Here is a 19,508-nt window from a genome sequence, read left to right on the forward strand (position 1 = left end):
GCCGCTGGAAGTGCCGCTCTCCCTTTTTTTGTCTTCTATATATGTTTTGATATGGGGAGGTGAAGGGCCTTATATGTTAAATTTGGCATATACCCTTTACTCTTCAACTGCTTCTTGTTAGTCTAGTATTCCAAGTTTCTAGGAATCTTCAGAATGGATTAGGCGAATTAAATCTATTAAAACCTAACTCTACAGTTTACAAGACAAGAACAGTACTCGTTTGATTTGCCACCCCAAGTATCTTGCTGACCAATCAAAAAGGAAAAAAAAAAAACAAAATACCACAAACTAGATTTCAATAGTTTAATTTATGAACAAGTGACAGCTGACAACGTTACAAGGACACAATTGCAATGAAAAGGCATGAAATATATCAAATTTACAAAGGGTATTTTTTTTTTTTTTTACACATCATGAGACAATTCTAATAAACATAAAAAAACAAAAATGTAACCCAACAGTGGTGCATGGGGAAGACATTTAACTTTCATTACTGGCTTCATTTAATTATATTGTATGTCTAAATAGGCAAACAATTTGTACGAAATTCCTTCTCTTTTATAACAAATATGAGTGGACAGAACCTTTGAAATCTTCAAATTTAAAAGGTTATAAGACTGTTCTAAATCGTACTCATTTGATCACAGAATTAGAAACATTTACAAAAACACTTGAGAAATTTTACATTAAAAATTCTGAAAAGTCATTGGTATAAAGTAGAGAAAAAAATGGTTTAAAAAGTTGACAATTTTTAAAAAATGTTGAAAATTGATGACAAATTTTCTAAGAAAGACGTACAAATATTTACATCCTAAATGTTAACTGTCCAGTCTATTGGTGTCTGATTTCATGCCTAAATAGTAGGTATGTGGGTGTAAGATATATCCACATATACTCACTATTTACGGTAACTCTCTTTCCTACCCCAAACATTGCACTTTATGTAATTTCTAGTTAAAGTTTAATTAAAAATTATGTATCCTATAAAAAAATAAAATAAAAAAAAGAAATAAAATAAATAAATATTATATACATGGTGGATTTAAGAAAATAGGCAAAAACAAAACGGTTTATAAAATAGTGTACAAAAATGATGGAAACATTTAAAATCACACGTTAAGTGCAAGTGAAGCTACAGAACTGTGACTCTAGCCATTGCTCTACAGAGCCATCTGCTATGACTGCCCATATGACCCCTTATAATTAAGCTGGCTTAGACAATGTTGATCAATCTGTGATTCCAACATGCAAATAAAATACAATAAATAAAAAAAAAAATTCAAGAATTTTTTTTTTTTACGACTTCATTCATAATATTTTCAAATTATAGATGTGGAAAAAACTTTATCCACTGAAGGGGAAGCGTATGATATTAATGACCTATTCATTAATACCAAATCCGTGGGTTTCTGAAACCTGGCAACCCCCATAGATCAGTCGCTGCCTGTGATGGCAGATGTAAAGAATGAAGCTTTTTTCTTTGTGTAGTGGTGGCTGCTGGGAATGTCATAAGCCTGGACAGCCTCTCTAATTGAGGGATCCAACTTTATGACATCGATGTGACCCAATAGCTTTGGGTTAATTCAGGGTTTGTAAGCATTTTTAAAGTAAACTGGCTTTTGTTAATTTTAGGAAAAAATACTGGCAAGAAATGCCGATTACCGATTACTCAGGATCTTTTAGATAGAAGAATGTAAGTCCGCAAGGACAGGGTCCTCTCCCCTGTGTACCAGTCTGTCATTGTAAATTTGTTGTGGAAACTTGTTTACTGTTAACGATATCTATAACTTTTAATGTAACCCCTTCTCATGTACAGCACCATGGAATTAATGGCGCTATATAAATAATAATATTTAAATCAAATATAGTTGTGGGAAAAAGGCCTATAAAAAATTTAAAATGGTGCTAGAGGGAAAAAAAATAAACAAAAAAACTCCTAGTATGCCAGCCTGTTCCTCTCCATGATGAAACCCAAGACTATCTACCCCTTTGGTCTGGTCATGTCTAACATGTCATTCTTAATGGGGTGTATGCTAGAATCATTACAGGCCATTTGCAAAACATTAACAAAAGCAATGGATTCTATATTTTGGTTTTCTAAGTTTTAAAGAGACACTTCCTATACAAAGTGTGTGCCATGTGATGTGAATCATGTAATATATAACTATTTCTATTCTACGTGAGATGTGACAGGATGAACAATCAAGACTGTGTATATCTACAGTGTAGAATATATCATTATATATAGGCCTACAATATAAGGTGTACTTTGATACAAATGTGTGTTCTGCGTGCTTCTATGTAAGAAATGGACAAAATGCGGGTATATAAAGTCAACAATATATATTATTTACATTCCCCAAAATGAGTCACTTGCAAGTCACTCATAGCTGGCCAAGACCTAATGAAATATTGGATTTTTGGACAGGGGCATAAATAAAGGACTAGCGCTAAACTGAAGACTGTTTTTTTTCAAAATGGGTATTACTATTTTAATTAGATCTAAAATTCTGTGCCGTTTAATCTTTTAATGTCTCAATAGGTTTATAAAAGTAGGTTCTCTATAAGGACAGTTTCACATATCCTTGAAACACAGAGAGCTCAGGTCAGGAAACCCATTTGTTGAGTCAAGTCTTTAAATCTGTGCACAGTCCATGTTTCACGGAAGTATGAGGCTAGACTTAGTCTTAACTCTAAATCTCTTGTATAGCCAAACTCATGGCTACATGCAGCCACCACTAGCGGAAGGCTAGGAGCTTAAAGGGGTTTTCTGGTCTAGAATGACAGGTCTGCAGTCACTGCGTGATTGTAGACTTGTGCATCCTCCCAGCACATGCACGGTGGTCTCCCTATGTGTTTAAGAGTCTAAATTTCTTTACAAAACATCCAAATGGGCAACTTTGGAATAGTAACTCTAGGTGAATACAGCCTAGATTTATTAACTAGTAAAATGAAGTTGGAGTTTTGCATATTGATTATTTTTTTTTTGCAAAGAGGGAATAAATTGTTGTCAGAACCCAACCTAAAACCTTCCAATTTTTGTGCATTCTATGGAAGAAAAACAAGTAGCTACTACGGTATTTTATAAAGTCCTTCAGCAATGTCAGCATGTGACAATATGTTCACACAGAAATTTTTGGAGCGTTTCCCCTCCAAAATCCTCCTTAAAAACAGCAAAGTGGATCTCCTATAGAAATGAATAGAACATTTTCCAAGTGATTTTTACTTCCTGAAGAGGTTTTCAAAAATAGCTGGTGGGAAAAAAAAGTGCAGAAGAAGATCTTAATGGCATCTGCTCCAACTAGTCACTGTCAATTGAAAAAGCTGAAAAGGAGGCTTTTTTGGACTCCAGGCCTGTACCGGTGAAGCACACTGAAGCCTCACACTCCACCCAAATACTGTGGCAATTCACAGTAAAACTTGTATTCCTCCTGACTGTTCTGCCAGTTGGCAAACTATTTTCCCATAGCTGCAATGTAAAAGCCCCCCCTACATTGCATGAAACCACTTACTGATTTCAATTCAGGAAAATAATGAGACTATTTACATGGTCATGGATTGCTAAGCACCAGGTGGCGGGGATTGTTAGTGCCTCTTTTCAGCCATAGGTTAGAAAAATGAAAAATAATTACTCTATATTATTGTCCTGGGGAAATGTACACATTCCCGATCTAACGGAAATATTTTGCTTATTGCTGTTTTGCGTATTAAAGTGTCCTCATAAAGCTGTACAATTTACACATTTACAAAGAAAAGCTACTGGGCACATTTATCATAATTATCTAAAAGAAAACCTCAGCAACCAATCACAGCAATTTTTTTTATTTTACCAATGGCGGTTACAAAAATAAAAGCTGAGCCCTGATTGGTTGATATGTGCAACAGTTTTCTTAACAGTTTTGATAAATGAGGCCTAATATGTAAATTAAGATTAAAGGAGGCAATGTTTAATAGAGGCAAAGCATTAAAGGGTTTGTATGAGATAAAAAAAAAAAAAAAAAGGTCTGCATTTGTCAAGAAATGGCGTCATTGTCCATGCATGGTGTCTGGTAATGCAGCTTAGTTCTATTCAAGTGAATCTCATACAAAGTGGTCAACCTTACACCCAAAACTGACCTTTCTTATTCCTAAATGTGATTACTATAGTAGTGAGGTTTAAGGAAAGGGGAACATTGAACCCCAAAACCGCCAGATGAAAGGCTGTAGTGAATGTGCGACTTATGCCCTGTACAGGGCTCAAGTGGGTAGAGTTTGACAAAGGGAATTAAAAAAAAAAAAACACCAGAGAATGAACCACTGTTACAAAAGTGATGTACTGAAATATATCAGATTGAGAGCATGGAATATAAAAAGGAGGCCAGATGATATACTGTTCTGTTGGAGAAATAAGTATTTGATCCCTTGCTGATTTTTTTAAGTTTGCCCACTGACAAAGATATGAACAGTCTATAATATTAACTCCTTAGTGACCACCAATATGTCTTTTTACTGACCTGTGATATAAGAGACTAGCATCTCTCCACTGGTGACAATCCAGCAGCTGTTAGCTGGCCACTATAGCTTACAACTTGCTGCATCAGCCACGAACAGTGATGGTACCAACCATAATCATTTAACCCCTTAAATGCTGCTGTCAATAATGACTACAGTATCTAGATGGTTAAAATAGTGTGGGGGCTCCCTCTTTAAACCTACCGGCACTCCAAGATCTTGATTGTGTGGTCCTGATGTTACCGTGAAACTAATCAGAAGTTATCAACATTTAGATGGTAAAAATATTTTTTTTCCATTTCTGTTATGCCACTTTGCATTAATTCCTGAAAAGCACCGGAAGGGTTAATAAACTACCTGACAGCAATTTGGAATATGTTGAGGGGTGCTATTTTTAAAATGGTATCACTTTTGGGGGTTTAAAACATATAGCACTTCCAAAGTCGCTTCAAAATTTAATAGATCCCTAAAAAAATAAGTTTTGTAAATTTCCTTGAAAAAATGAAAAATTACTGCTACATTTTTAAAGCTTCTAAAATGCTAACAAAGTAAAACAACATTTTACAAATGGTGCTGATGTAAAACAGGCATGATGGAAATGATATTTACTAATGTTTTTATGTGGTGTGACTGGATTAACCCCTTAATGACCCAGCCTATTTTGACCTTGATGACCTGGACATTTTTTTGCAATTCTGACCATTGTCACTTTATGAGGTAATAACTCAGGAACGCGTCAACGGATCCAAGCGATTCGGAAATAGTTTTCTCACGATATATTGCGCTTCGTTAGTGGTAAATTTAGGTCAATAATTTTTGCATTTATTTGTGAAAAAAATCAGAAATTTGGCGAAAATTTTGAAAATTTCACAATTTTCAAATTTTGCATTTTTATTCTGCTAAACCAGAGTTATGTGACACAAAACGCTGACCAACACAAGAAGCCTGACCAATAAGATTGAAGATCTGGAGTTGGTAATGTATGAGGAAAAATACGACATAGTAGGAATAACTGAGACATGGTTAGACGACAGCTATGACTGGGCGGCTAACTTGCAAGGATATGATTTGTTTAGGAGGGATCGTAAAAAAAGGAAAGGGGGTGGAGTCTGTCTATATATAAAGTCCACTTTAAAGCCCACACTAAGAGAAGATATACAAGAGGGAAATGAAGAGGTGGAGTCTCTATGGGTGGAGATACAAGGAGAGAAAAGTAATAAAATCCTCATAGGGGTTTGTTATAAGCCACCAAATATAACAGAAACCACTGAAAATGTATTATTGAAACAAATAGACAAAGCAGCAAATCACAATGAGGTGATTATTATGGGGGACTTCAACTACCCCGACAGACTGGGAAACTGAAACCTACGTATCTCAGAAAGGAAACCAATTTCTGTCAGTGACCAAGGATAATTATCTGTCACAACTTGTGCAGGGCCCAACTAGAGGGACAGCCCTTCTAGACTTAATTTTAAGCAACAGGCCGGATAGAATAACAGAAGTACGAGTCGATGGGCACCTAGGGAACAGTGACCACAATATAACACAATTCCACTTGTCCTTCAGTAAGGTGCCCTGAAAGGGGGTTAAAAAACGCTGAATTTCAGGAAAGCAAAGTTTGATCAGCTTAGAGAGGACCTTCACCAAATTGATTGGGACAATGTCCTCAAAAATAGGAGCACAGAAAATAAATGGGAAATATTTAAATCAGTTTTACACACCCACTGCGAGCTAGCCATACCGTACAGAAATAAAAGGGCTAGGAACAGGAGAACACCAATGTGGCTAAATAAGGATGTAAAAAGGGCAATAAATAACAAGAACAAGGCATTTAGGAAGCTAAAACAAGAAGGCAATGAAGAAGCATTAAAAAGTTATAGAGAAAAAAATAAAATGTGTAAAAAACAAATACATTTAGCAAAAGTGGAAACTCAGACTCATTGCTAAGGAAAGTAAAACAAACCCCAAACTATTCTTTAATTATATAAACAGTAAAATGATTAAAATTGATGGTGTTGGCCCTTTAAAGAACAATGAGGGTGAAATCATAGAGAGCGATGTGGGGAAAGCAAATGTTTTAAATACTTTTTTCTCAACAGTGTTCACACAGGAAAAGGATTTGCCAGGGGAAATGCAGAGTGATAATGTAAACTCCCCATTAAGTATTACCTGCCTAACCCAGGAAGAAGTGCAGAACTGCCTTAGTAAGATTAAAATTGACAAATCACCAGGCCCTGATCGCATTCACCCTCAGGTATTAAGGGAGTCAAGTAATGTGATAGACAGGCCTCTATTCCTTATATTTAAAGACTCTATAGACACAGGGTCTGTTCCTTTTGATTGGCGGCAAGCAAATGTGGTACCAATATTCATAAAGGGGTGTAAAAGGGAACCTGGAAACTATAGGCCGGTAAGCTTAACATCTGTTCTGGGTAAAATTTTTGAAGGATTTCTAAGGGATACCATTATGGAATATCTCAATGTTAATAAATGTTTAACTCCATATCAACATGTATCTATGAAGGATCGCTCCTGTCAAACTAACCTGATCAGCTTCTATGAGGATGTAAGATCTCAAATGGACCAAGGAGAATCATTGGATGTCATCTATCTCGACTTCTCTAAAGCATTTGACACTGTCCCACATAAAAGATTGGCAAGTAAGATGAGAAAGCTTGGGCTAGGGGAAAATGTGTGTAGATGGGTAGGTAGCTGGCTTAGTGATAGAAAACAAAGAGTGGTTATTAATGGTGCATACTCAGATTGGGCCAGGGTTACTAGTGGGGTACCACAGGGTTCTGTATTGGGCCCCCTACTATTTAATATATTTATTAATGATCTAGTGGATGGCTTACACAGTAAAATATCAGTGTTTACAGATGATACAAAACTATGTAAGGTAGTTAACACAAAGGAGGACAGTTTGCAACTACAGACAGATTTGAGTAAATTGGATAATTGGGCTGAAAAATGACAAATGAGGTTTAACACAGAAAAGTGTAAGGTTATGCACATGGGAAGGAGAAACAGATGCTACAATTACCTACTAAATGGGAAACTGCTGGGGAAATCAGACATGGAAAAAGACTTAGGCATATTAGTCAATAAGAAGCTAAATTGGAGTGCCCAGTGTCAGGCAACAAAGCAAATAGGGTCATGGGATGCATTAGAAGAGGTCTGGGGACACGAGATGAAAACATAATTCTCCCTCTGTACAAATCACTCGTCAGACCACACTTGGAGTATTGTGTGCAATTTTGGACACCGGTGCTCAAGAAAGACATTACTGAACTTGAAAGGGTTCAAAGGCGGGCTACTAAAATGATAAATGGAGTTGGTTCACTACAATACCCAGAAAGGTTATCAAAATTAGGTCTATTTACTCTAGAAAAGAGAAGACTTAGGGGAGACCTAATATATATGTACAAGTATATTAGACTGCAATACAGAGATCTCTCCAATGAACTGTTTGTACCAAGGACTGTGACAAGAACAAGGGGGCATTCTCTTCGTTTGGAGGAAAGACAATTTCTGCACCAGCAAAGAGGGTTCTTCACGGTAAGAGCAGTAAGGCTCTGGAATTCTCTTCCTGAGGAAGTGGTGATGGCCAACTCACTGAATGAATTTAAGAAAGGAATGGATGCTTTTCTTGTGAGTAACAGTATAGAAGGTTACGAATAACAGAATATTATAGGTAGATGGTTGACCCAGCTTAAGGGATGGAATTTTTTTCCCTATGGAGAAAATTGGCTTCTACTCTGTGGGCTTTTTGCCTTCCCCAGGATCAACAATGCAGAATAGCTGCAGCCTTCAAAACTATGTTACTATGTTATGTAAAATAGTTAATAAATAACATATCCCACATTTCTACTTTACATCAGCACAATTTTGGGAAACATTTTTTTTTTGTTAGGAAGTTATAAGGGTTCAAAGTTTATCAGCAATTTCTCATTTTTCCAGCAAAGTTTACAAAACCATTTTTTAGTGACCACCTCACATTTGAAGTCCCTTTGAGGGGCCTACATGACACAAAACACCCAAAAGTGACACCATTCTAAAAACTGCACCCCTCAAGCTACTCAAAACTGCATTCAAGAAGATTATTAACCCTTCAGGTGCTTCACAGTAACTAAAGCAACGTGGAAGGAAAAAATGGACATTTTAATTTTTCCCACAAAAATGTTCGTTTAGCCTAAATTTTTTCATTTTCACATGGGTAACAGGATAAAATGGATCCTAAAATTTGTTGGGCAGTTTCTCCTGAGTACATCAATGCCTCATATGTGGTCATAAAGCACTGTTTGGGCGCACGGCAGGTTTTGGAAGGGAATGAGCGCCATTTGACTTTGAATGGAGAATTCGCTCCAATCATTAGAGGACACCATGTCGCATATGGAGAGCCCCTGTGTGCCTAAACATTGGAGCTCCCCCACAAGTGACCCCATTTTGGAAACTAGAACCTCAAGGAACTTATCTAGATGTGTGGTGAGCACTTTCAATCCACAAGTGCTTCACAGAAGTTTATAATGCAGAGCCGTGAAAATAAAAAAAATCTTTTTTTTCCGTAAAAATGATTTTTTAGCCAGCAATTTTTTTATTTTCACAAGGGTAACAGGAGAAATTGGACCCCAAAAGTTGTTGTTCAGTCTGTCCTGAGTACGCTGGTACCCCACATGTGGAGGGGAACCACTGTTTGGGCACACGTTGGGGCTCAGAAGGGAAGAAGTGACGTTTTGAAACGCAGACTTTGATGGAATGTTCTGCTGGCGTCATGTTACGTTTGCAGAGCCACTGATGTGCCTAAACAGTAGAAACCCCCCACAACTGACTGAATTTTGGAAACTAGACCCCCCCAAGGAACTTGTCTAGATGTGTGGTGAGAACTTTGAACCCCAAATGCTTCACAGACGTTTATAACGCAGAGCCGTGAAAAATAAAAAATAATTTTATTTTCCTCAAAAATGATTTTTTAGCCCGCAATTTTTTGCTTTCCCAAAGGTAACAGGAGAAATTAGACCCCCAAAGTTGTTGTGCAATTTGTCCTGAGTATGCTCATGCCCCATACGTGGGGGTAAACCACTCTTTGGGCGCACAGCAGAGCTCAGAAGCATTTTTGAATGCAAAATTGGCTGGAATCAATGGTGGCGCCATGTCGCGCTTGGAGACCCCCTGATGTACCTAAACAGTGGAAACACACCAATTCTGACTCCAACCCTACCCCTGACCCTAACCCCAACACACGCCTAACCATAATACCTAATGCACCTAAACAGGGGAAACCCCTAAATTCTAACTCTAGCTCTAACACATCGCTAACCCCAACACACCCCTAACCCTAATCTCAACCCTAACCCTGAGGGGAAGATCGCCGGGGCAGGGAGGGGGTGATCGACGGGGCAGGGAGGAGCGGAGGACTGCACAGAGGAGAGCACGTACAGGTGAGCAGCAGCAGATCGCAGGCAGGGGTGGAGGCGGCGGGGTCATCAGCGGCGGCAGGAACCAGAGGGAGTGCAGCTATAGTTGACACCGCCCCTCCACATCTGATTGGATGGATAGCGTCACATGGACACTAGCTCCAATCAGATCTGGGGGCGGTGACACAGAGGTCACCTAGCTCCAGCCAATGGCCGATGATCTTGCAGCAGCGGCCATGGCTGGATTGTAATATTTCACCAAGTTTCATTGGTGAAATATTACAATTGCTCTGATTGGCTGTTTAAAGTGAAACAGCCAAACAGAGCGATTGTAGCCATGGGGGGGCAAAGCCACCCCTTCTATGGTCAATTACAGGTCCCCACGTACCTGTAGGTCGGGTGACATTTCAGTTACCCCGGTCACCCGACCCGCAGTAACGCGATCCCGCCATGATGCCACATAGGCATCACAGGTCGGATTGGCACCGACTTTCATGACGCCTATGTGGAGTCACAGGTCGGGAAGGGGTTAAAGGGATAATCACTCAAATTTCAAAAATTGCTAATTTTTTGAAATTTTTGTAAAATTTCTGATATTTTTATAAATGCAGAAAATATGACCAATTTACCTTTATCATAAAGTACAATGTGTCACAAAAAAACAATCTCAAAACCAATGTGATATGTTGAAGCATTCCAGAATTATTACCTCACAAACTGACACTGGTCAGAATTAAAAAGTTTGGCCCGGTCACTAAAGGGTTAAGGGTAAGTTAATTTTAAAATTGAGTGATAGAATATCAAAACAAAATCCAGAAAATCACACTGTATAAATTACATAAATTTATTTGCATTTTGCAGTGAGAAATAAGTATTTGATCCCCTACCAACCATTAAGAGTTCTGGCTCCTACAGACCAGTTAGACGCTCTTAATCAACTTGTTACCTGCATTAAAGACAGCTGTCTTACATAGTGACCTTTATAAAAGATGTCTGTCCACAGACTCAGTCAGACTCTAACCTCTACAACATGGGAAAGACCAAAGAGCTTTCTAAGGATGTCAGGGACAAGATTATAGACCTGAAAAAACTCCTTCCCTCCGTCAGGACATTAAAAATGGGTTGTGGAGTGGCCTAGCCAGTCTCCAGACCTTAATCACATAGAAAACTTATGGAGGGAGTTAAAGCTCAAAGTTGACAAGCGACAGCCTCAAAATCTTAATAATTTAGAGAAAATCTGCAAAGAGGAGTGGACCAAAATTCCTCCTGACATGTGCGCAAGTCTCATCATCAACTACAAAAAACATCTGACTGCTGAGCTTGCCAACAAGGGTTTTGCCACCATGTATTAAGTCTCAGTTGGCCACAGGGATCAAATACTTATTTCTCACTGCAAAATGCAAATACATTTCTATAATTTATACAATGCGATTTTCTGGATTTTATTTTTGATAGTCTATCTCTCAATCTTAAAATTAACCTACCCTTAAAATTATAGACTGTTCATGTCTTTGTCAGTGGGCAAACTTACAAAATCAGCAAGGGATCAAATACTTATTTCCCCCACAGTAGGTTTAGAGGCAGTATGAAGAAGTGTGACCTACAGGCAGGAATGAAACGCAGTGGTACTGTTCATATTTGTACTTTGTGTAAACAGAAGTAATACTGGTCCTACCCTTGAGTTATACTAACGTCCGTCCCAAAACCATACAAAAAACATGTGACTGCTAAAATTTATCAGAATGATAGGATTTAGAGAATGTGCAAGTGTAGTGGTCCCTTCCAAGAAAGGACGCTGTGATGAGCAGAGGTAAGAGGCCTTTTCCAGCCAGAAAACCCAAAGGAGCGGTAGTGTCAAACCATCTCCTGTTGTTTCATTAAATGTGTAGTTACCAGGGGGTACACATTGGCAGTGTGAGAACTATCCACAGCAGCATATTACATGTCAGTGTATGTGGCAGTAACTACAACAGACCGGGATTGTAAGCTGAATGGCAGTGTAATTCTATACCAGCAAGGAAAGAAGCTTAAAAGCTAACATTTCTCAAGGGCAGGGTTAGCAACGTGGCAGGTCTGCAAATTTTACCAAGAGGAATGTACAAAGTGGTGGTAGGGGACCACTAAACACACGATTGTACAAGAGGTCATTCTCTATACCTCTGCAACCTGCATGTGAAAACAGACTGGTGCAACAGGATTGTACTGGTAAAGAGTATGCATGGGCCCAATCGGTTGGGAATCTTCCCTCAAACAGGCTTTCTAAGGAAGGGTACAATTTTGGAGAATAGGATATAAAGCTGCCGGGAAAGCATAAAAATACAATATGGCCTACACAAACGTCGGGTACAAAGTATCGCAAACTAAATCACAATGAAATTTACAAAGTGGTGACCACCCACAAAGTACCTCATAGTTCACAAACCATTCACGGAGAGCCCATAGCTTAAAACTGATTGGGCCAATAAACTGCGCGCACCCGCTTTAAATGCACCCCTCAATTTTGAGAGTCCCAACTACTGCCCAAAAAAACAGAATGAGATTAGGCTAACATGGTGCACACCCCGTTGATCTGGATTAACAAAAATTACATTCAGAGGGCTTGCGTGGGTCATTTGGGTGTGCAATTTGAGTTTTCCTCTGGTTGCTGTTTGTCAATTTGCCTGTGGACACTAGTAACAAATTACACAAGGAAATTCTAAAGAGGAATTTACACTGCAAGAAGATGGTGACTGATCATTGTTAAGAACGCATTTTTCACTATTGCCTTGCAGCATAATCAGGCTGCCGAACACCTGTTGAACAAAAAAAAAAAAAAAAGTGTGAAATGATCTTTTGCGCAGAGTAAAAGATCATCATTCTTGGCAGTGTTTCATCCTGTTGAAACAGGCCTTGCACTGCCAAAAACTATGGCTGCCTATCTGCACTGACCGATCTAGCATGGTTTGCTCATTGTGCATTGCTTACGTTGTGTAAACAGGCAGTCAAATGACAGTCGATAGGTAAACCGTTTACCTATCGGAAGTAATATCGTGCCGCCAGTCGGTACATGTAAACTGACCATTAGCCAACTGATCATATCAGATCATTAGGTTTTTGGATACCTGGCTAATACAATGACCATGCAAATACGTGGACTATGTGCAGTTTGTTTAGGTATCAAGTTGGAATCCTTCGTTAGTCCATAAGTGGTCTGAGAAGAGAGGTCTAACCAATTTCAGTGATAGTGAGGCATCTCCGTGTCATGACAGAAAACCGTGCCCAAGTTGACCATGATTATTTACAGGCACTGTAACCTTAAAAGGCTCAAAGTGATTTGCAGATTAGAAAAATCATGACTAGTCTCTTCATAACTCATGTGGCTCTTGTCCATACCATGTAGCTGGTATCTCAGCTTAGCTCCAATTCAGTTGAAGGGGACTGAGCTGCACAACCAATGGGCAAAAGAAATGCTGTTTTGGAAGAAAGCCATTTTTAAAAAAAAATCCTAAATAACCCCATTATCCGTGAAGAAATGCCAAATCAACATATATAAACAAGGAAAAACAAAGTAATCACAGAGCTAGAATGAAAACAAAAAACAGTGCATTTCAGAATGACAGTGGATGTGCTGCAATGACTGGGAGAATGGAGATTTATATATACACACACAATATATACAAAGGGCAAATATTTTTACCAAATTATTAAATATTCCTATCTACAGAATATTTCTATTAACAGGGCACAATACTATGCAAGTATTTTGTTCTCGTGGGTTATAATATCCCAATGAGTGCATAAACTATAAAACCTAATATAATTTTGAGGTTTCACTACCCATATGGCTTGCGTGCGTTTCTTAGCACTATGTCACTGGGGACATTTTGTAGTCTTATTATTTTGCCTTTAGACTGCCTTTTATTTTGCTAATTAATAAATACATTTTGTAAATTCTGATTACCTAAAAGTGTCATCCAATAGTTTGATATCCAAACAGTGTAAATAGGACTAGTCACTAAAACTGTGTAAGAAAAGGAATGATTAAGAGTTTGGCGTAAAAGAGGGACAAACTTATCCATCAAGTTTAAAACCAAACACAGTGACAGTGTATTATCGTGATGTGATGGGTCCTTATGGCAGTAAAGTAGCTCCTAGCAATCCTGGCATTTACATACAAACATACAGAATCTAGAATACAGTGTATGCATACATACCTACTTTAGGTATATGATACCAAGGACTTCAAGGGTTAAGTGCTACACTAGCATTCAGTAGGCAGCAAAGTCAACGTCAAACTAACATATGCAATTATGTAAAAAAACGAAGGCAAGAACAGGATATTTTACGTGCTATATCTTGATATGAAGATAACAGTGGATTGCGAGTAGTGGACAGAATCCTCGGAATATCTTTATCTTCATTTACAGCCAGTTGCTGTATTTTCCTCAGATGGAGTTGGTTCTTGGTGGAGCTGGCACTTGGCCTGACTCTGGCGCGAGTGGATTCGGGACGGTCTGGAGAAGCAGGATGTGACAGGATGTGAGTTGCAATTACAGGAGTAATCCTACAGGAAAAGCAAGGTAATACGGATTTTAAGAAGAAAATGCTCAACAAGGTACATCCACAGAGAAGAAATCCAGTGTACCATGAGTAATAGCATGACTAGATCTTTTCTGATTTCTGTACAAAATAATTTAGGAGAATCACACATAGTCAGCAAGACACCGAAGAGTAGCACTTACTTCCGTTGCTGTTGTGGAAATGACATCAGGGTCTTTGGAGCTGCCATCCTTAGCTCCTTGACTTGCGAGAGAAGACTTATGATCATCAGCAACATGTTGTCTTGGGGTCTTCTTGCTCAATAGTTTGGATACATTGTAGGATGGATGACACATAGCAGATGAGCAATGGTCATGGTTATCCGGTTTCTTGGTATTTTCCTCTAGCTCTTTCTTTTCAGCACCTGTACTAGAGCTCTGACCACTTCGGCCACACACATTCCTGAAGAACTCCTGCACAATGCCATATTTAGGAGCTTCAGCTTTATTTCTTTCAGTTGTTCCTGTCTTGTACAGAGACTCTGTACTTCCAGCGTGATCTACTACATTGAACAAGCTGGACGATCCATCATAAATGTTGGTGAGAACTGGGCTGTCTCGAGTTGTTGTAGATCTTGCCCAAGCGGATCCATTTTGTTTGCCCTGATGGAGATTCCACAGGCTTCTGTCTTTAGAGACATCTAGTTTAGAGGAAGACCTTCTCTGCAACTTAGGAGAGCCAAACTTGGGTGAACAGCAAGGCCGATCAATCCGGGAATGGACCTTGTCCAAAGATGTGGAAATATGCTTGCTCCTTGCAGACAGCAGAGATGAGCTTCTTGGAGACCAGCTCTTTGCATGAAGACTTGTTCGGGGTAGATCAGTTTGGAGACCAACGCTTACCATCTGGATAGTCTGGACACCAACTGTACAGGCACCAACTGTTTGGCTTGATGTACTTTTACTTTTCCTCTCTAGTGAACTTGAGCGGATTGCTTGCCTAACACAATTTGTTATCTCTTTCATGTCATCACTCATGTTTCCAGAGATCTCTAAATCCCCCAATGACGTTGGAAAAGCAGGAACGGAAGTTGGCGTTTCTGTAACACCATCCTTGTCCAAAAGGTCATGCTTCTTTGAGAAATTGCAAAACCATCGACTGTAGGAATTACCAGACAAGCTTTCTGGCTTTTCCTTATCTTTAGGCTTTGCCATTGTAAACAGGAATCCTGGCTCAACCATAAGTTTTTCTTCTTTGTTTTGGACCAAAGGAGCTTCCAGTCTTCTCACAACTGGTGGACTGTAATAAATTCGAATGCCTGTTCTATCTGGTGCAGTGTAACTTCTCTGTATCTGCTTGTGACCAGATTCTCCATTTTTCCCAGAATTACTCAATGTGTAATCCCAAGAAGAGATACCCAAATTGTCCTTGGCCAAGTGGTCAGACAAAGTTTCATCATTCATATACAGGCAGTGTTTCTGACTGATATCTGAATCTATTGAACCATTAGTGAGCAGCTGAGAAGCCAGAAAAGTTTTCATTCCTTTTTTGTTTTCAGCATTATCAAGGGGAAGTTGTCCAGGAAGAAAAGGAGAACAATCCAATAAACTTTCAAATTCTGACATAGAGGACACAGACTTTGTTCTGTAGGAAAAAAATGCAGTTTTATAAAATTCAGAATAAGTCAAGCTGATGCTGCCATTTATGAAAATGTCACAATTTGATACACTGTATATAACGAGTTTATAATACAATTCTACTCATAATGAAATTATAAATATAGATTATCTACACGCTGCACTATACCAAAAGAGAGAATCAAGTAATCGTTACCTTTTTAAATTGGTCCCGCTGGCATCTATGTCACAGTCAATGTCTTTATCCTGCATCTTGTCATTGAGAGCCTAGAGGAAAGCATGTATTACCCAATAAATATTCATATTATGCAGTTAAGCAGATCAAAGGAGCCTGTCCACATTAGAAGACTGCTACAACTAGCTCTGTGCAGAAATGTACAGGGACACAAGGGGGTGCAGAACACGACTTAATAAAACCCCTTAGGTCTTCACTGGCTCAGCCTCAATTAGGAAAAATAGGAAGATAAATGCATAAACTAGAAGTGGTAAGTTGAGTTCATGTCCAGCAGCTGAAGGAATGTATTGAGTTACTACATGGAACAGCTGCTTCATACTGATTGTAACCTATTCCCTTGACAATCCTACTGTTGCAAGCATTGCAAAAGTGAAGCATTTTTCGGCAAGCTTTATGGTGAAGTGACAGTAGTGATAGCTTTCAAGGTCAGAATTAGAGATGAGCGAATTTATCTGGATTTTGTCCCCGAATCGGATTTCACATTTGAGCCATATTCAAAACACTATTCGTGCGAGTTGTATGTCTTATGTTCGGTTCCGAACATATTCGGTAATTTCTACTCCCATTGACTCTAATGACGTTCAGCTGTGTTTGAAGAATATTGCTAAAATAATATTCTATTCCGATCGTATTCGGAACCGAATCCGAATAAATTCACTCATCTCTAGTCACAATCACTTTGTGAACACATGATTTTTGTGCATCGTACAACTGTGTATCTATCAAGTTTATCTAGTTCCCATTGATACTTGTTGCTTTAGAAACTTTTGCTTTTCCCCCACATCCAGTGATGCAATGCTTTATACACTTTAGTAGATATGGTTTGGGAATTTGGATTCTTGGATTTAAAGGCTTGGTGGACTATATAATTTTATAATAAAAAGTGCAGCTCAACAGTAAAGGGAAGAGATCATCAGAAAATTACCGCACCTTTAGGTTTCAATCAGGTTTTTGTGCAAAATTTCTTCTGGGACTTCTTTTTTTATATAGATTTGTGTTTGTGATGATCATAAAAAAAAAAAACTAACATGAAATGTCTAAAATACAATCAACACAAAGCCCTGATTTTATCAACAGGTCATTTTCTGTTAATAAAATCCCTTTAACCCATCTTGACCAATCAAGTTCTTCTTCCTTGTTTTAGTTTGTTTTCCTCCCCTTCTTCCAAGAGCCATAAAACTTTATTTTTTCATTGACATATCCAAATGAGGGTCACGACGTACTTCTGAATGAAACCATTCATTTAATGAGCTGAAAAATGGGGCAAAAAAATTTCACGCTCGTTGACCATGTGAAAAAAAACTCAGTCGTTACATTTAAAGCAAATACCAAATGAAGATTTTTTTTTCATATTCGAGTAGTTAAAACATTTCTGAAAATTAAAATTTTTGTCTTTTGTTGCCCCGCTTCCGGGACCTGAAACTTTATTTTTCCATGAATGTGGGCTTGTTTCATGTGTGCGTTGCAGTTTTTTTTTTTTTTTTTTTTTTTATGGATACCATTTTGTTTACATACAACAGTTTGATAGCTTTTATATTGGGTGTTTAGAGGAGGAGATTAATTAAAACCGGATCTGTGGCATTTTGATTTTGTTCTTCCTTTTATAGACACTACAATTTCAAAAGATATTTACGGTTCTTTTGATTATACTATAGTATTGCAGTATTTAAATACACTGACAATCTCCGGGGCTTCATAAGGGCACCAACATGGCAGTAATCAGGGTCTTTAGCAAGCCCCCAGCTGCCATGGTAATCTATCGGCACACCACAATTGTGTCGCAAGTGGCCGATGGGAGCCAGTGCATCAGCGATTACGCCACTGAAATGCTGCTGCCCATGATTGATAGTGGCATTGAAATAGTTAAAAAGAAGCGATTGTGTTGCATAGGTGCCAGCTCTGTAACACCAGCGGCATTTGCCCATTATGGAACAGTCTCGGCTCCTGAGGTTGCTTCTCACACGCGCATCCAGACATGTCAGGATGCATGAAGTGGTTAGAGAGGACTATAAAATTGATGGCCTCTACTTAAAATAGGTCATCAATATAAAAAAGGTGGGGTCTGATACTCAGCATCCTACTGTTCAGCTGTTTGTGGTCCAGTGGTTGTTTTAAGTACACGGAGTACGAAGCCGAACACCATAAGTGTCACGATTCATGTTTGGATTCGTGGCAGATCTGGTTCAGCTATACAGTAATTTAAATATAATTTTTTTCCTTTCAGGCCAGCAAGGGTTAATGTCTGTTTCCTTGCTGGCAGCTGCTGTGTTGCTGGTCAGCTGATATGGGCGGTGACCACTCCTACCATCCTTTAAATAGTCATCTGACACATCAGGTGACTGTTTGTGATTTTTTTTTCTCTGGAGACCAGCCAAGGAGTTGGGAGCTCTCTGGTGCCACCGTGTATCAGCTGGCTGAGGTCCTGGTACTGTATCTTCCGCTGTGTTGAGCTTGCAGCAGAAGCTTGAAAGCCAAGTTTTCTTATTCCCTGTTTTTGTCTGTCTCGTGCTTGTTACTACCCCCTGTGTTTACACCATCTGCAGTGTTGAGGTTAACGTACTTGCCGGCCAGTGCGGTAAGGTGACAGCTAAGGACTAGGCACGTGACAGCGGGGGGGTTGGGGGAAGGACCTGCATAGGGCGTTGGGCGAGCTTTGAGATAGGCATAGGCTGTGTTAGGAGGTGCCCCATCCCTCGTTCCTCTTTTCCATCCCCATTGCTGGTGTTTGCTGTGCCGTTCGCTGGACCAAACCTTGTGGGTTGTGACAGTAAGTCAGTGTATTGTATAGTGCTGCGCTCGGGGACTGAAGCTCTGTACCCTGAAATGAATGGCACTTACAAGAAAACAGAAGATGCTTACTTGCAGCTGCCTCTTTCTAGTTAATTCTACCAATTTGTCTCATTTAAGCCATATATCAGAAAGCAAATCAGTTTTAGATTAAAGTAGAGCTACATGATATTAGCCCTGTATTAGCACAGGATGACATGTCTGACTACAGGTAATTGTAAGGGTTTTCATATAAATCTTTACTATAGATTACTGAAGGTTCTTTATGTAAGATGTACATGATCCATACCTCCTTCCAGCATCCACTCTTCCTCTCTGGGCCTCTTCTCACCCAAGACTCCTGTTCTTTCTGAAAAATTACCACAAATGAGCATACTGGTGACCGATATTCCATGATTTTTTTCACACCATGAACAAACTTGT

General features: G+C 39.0%; 1 protein-coding gene across 3 annotated transcripts in view; it reads right to left on the reverse strand.

Moving 5' to 3' along the window:
• Positions 1–289: 289 nt before the first annotated feature.
• MTCL2 (microtubule crosslinking factor 2) overlaps positions 290–19,508 on the reverse strand; it is a 125,855-nt gene continuing 106,636 nt past the window's right edge. For 2 of the 3 annotated variants that reach the window (XM_073559435.1, XM_073559434.1), the window contains exons 12-15: positions 19,375–19,434; positions 16,260–16,330; positions 14,630–16,070; positions 290–14,451 (exon numbers count right to left, since the gene is read on the reverse strand). In XM_073559435.1, coding sequence (XP_073415536.1) covers positions 14,305–14,451; positions 14,630–16,070; positions 16,260–16,330; positions 19,375–19,434 — 1,719 coding nt within the window. In that variant the 3' untranslated portion in view covers positions 290–14,304. The remainder of the gene's footprint in view (positions 14,452–14,629; positions 16,071–16,259; positions 16,331–19,374; positions 19,435–19,508) is intronic. The other variant, XM_073559436.1, reaches the window with a different exon arrangement.

This window comes from Dendrobates tinctorius, unplaced genomic scaffold (genome assembly GCF_039654945.1).
Source record: "Dendrobates tinctorius isolate UK_male_01 unplaced genomic scaffold, ASM3965494v1 ptg000270l, whole genome shotgun sequence".
NCBI lineage: Eukaryota > Metazoa > Chordata > Amphibia > Anura > Dendrobatidae > Dendrobates > Dendrobates tinctorius.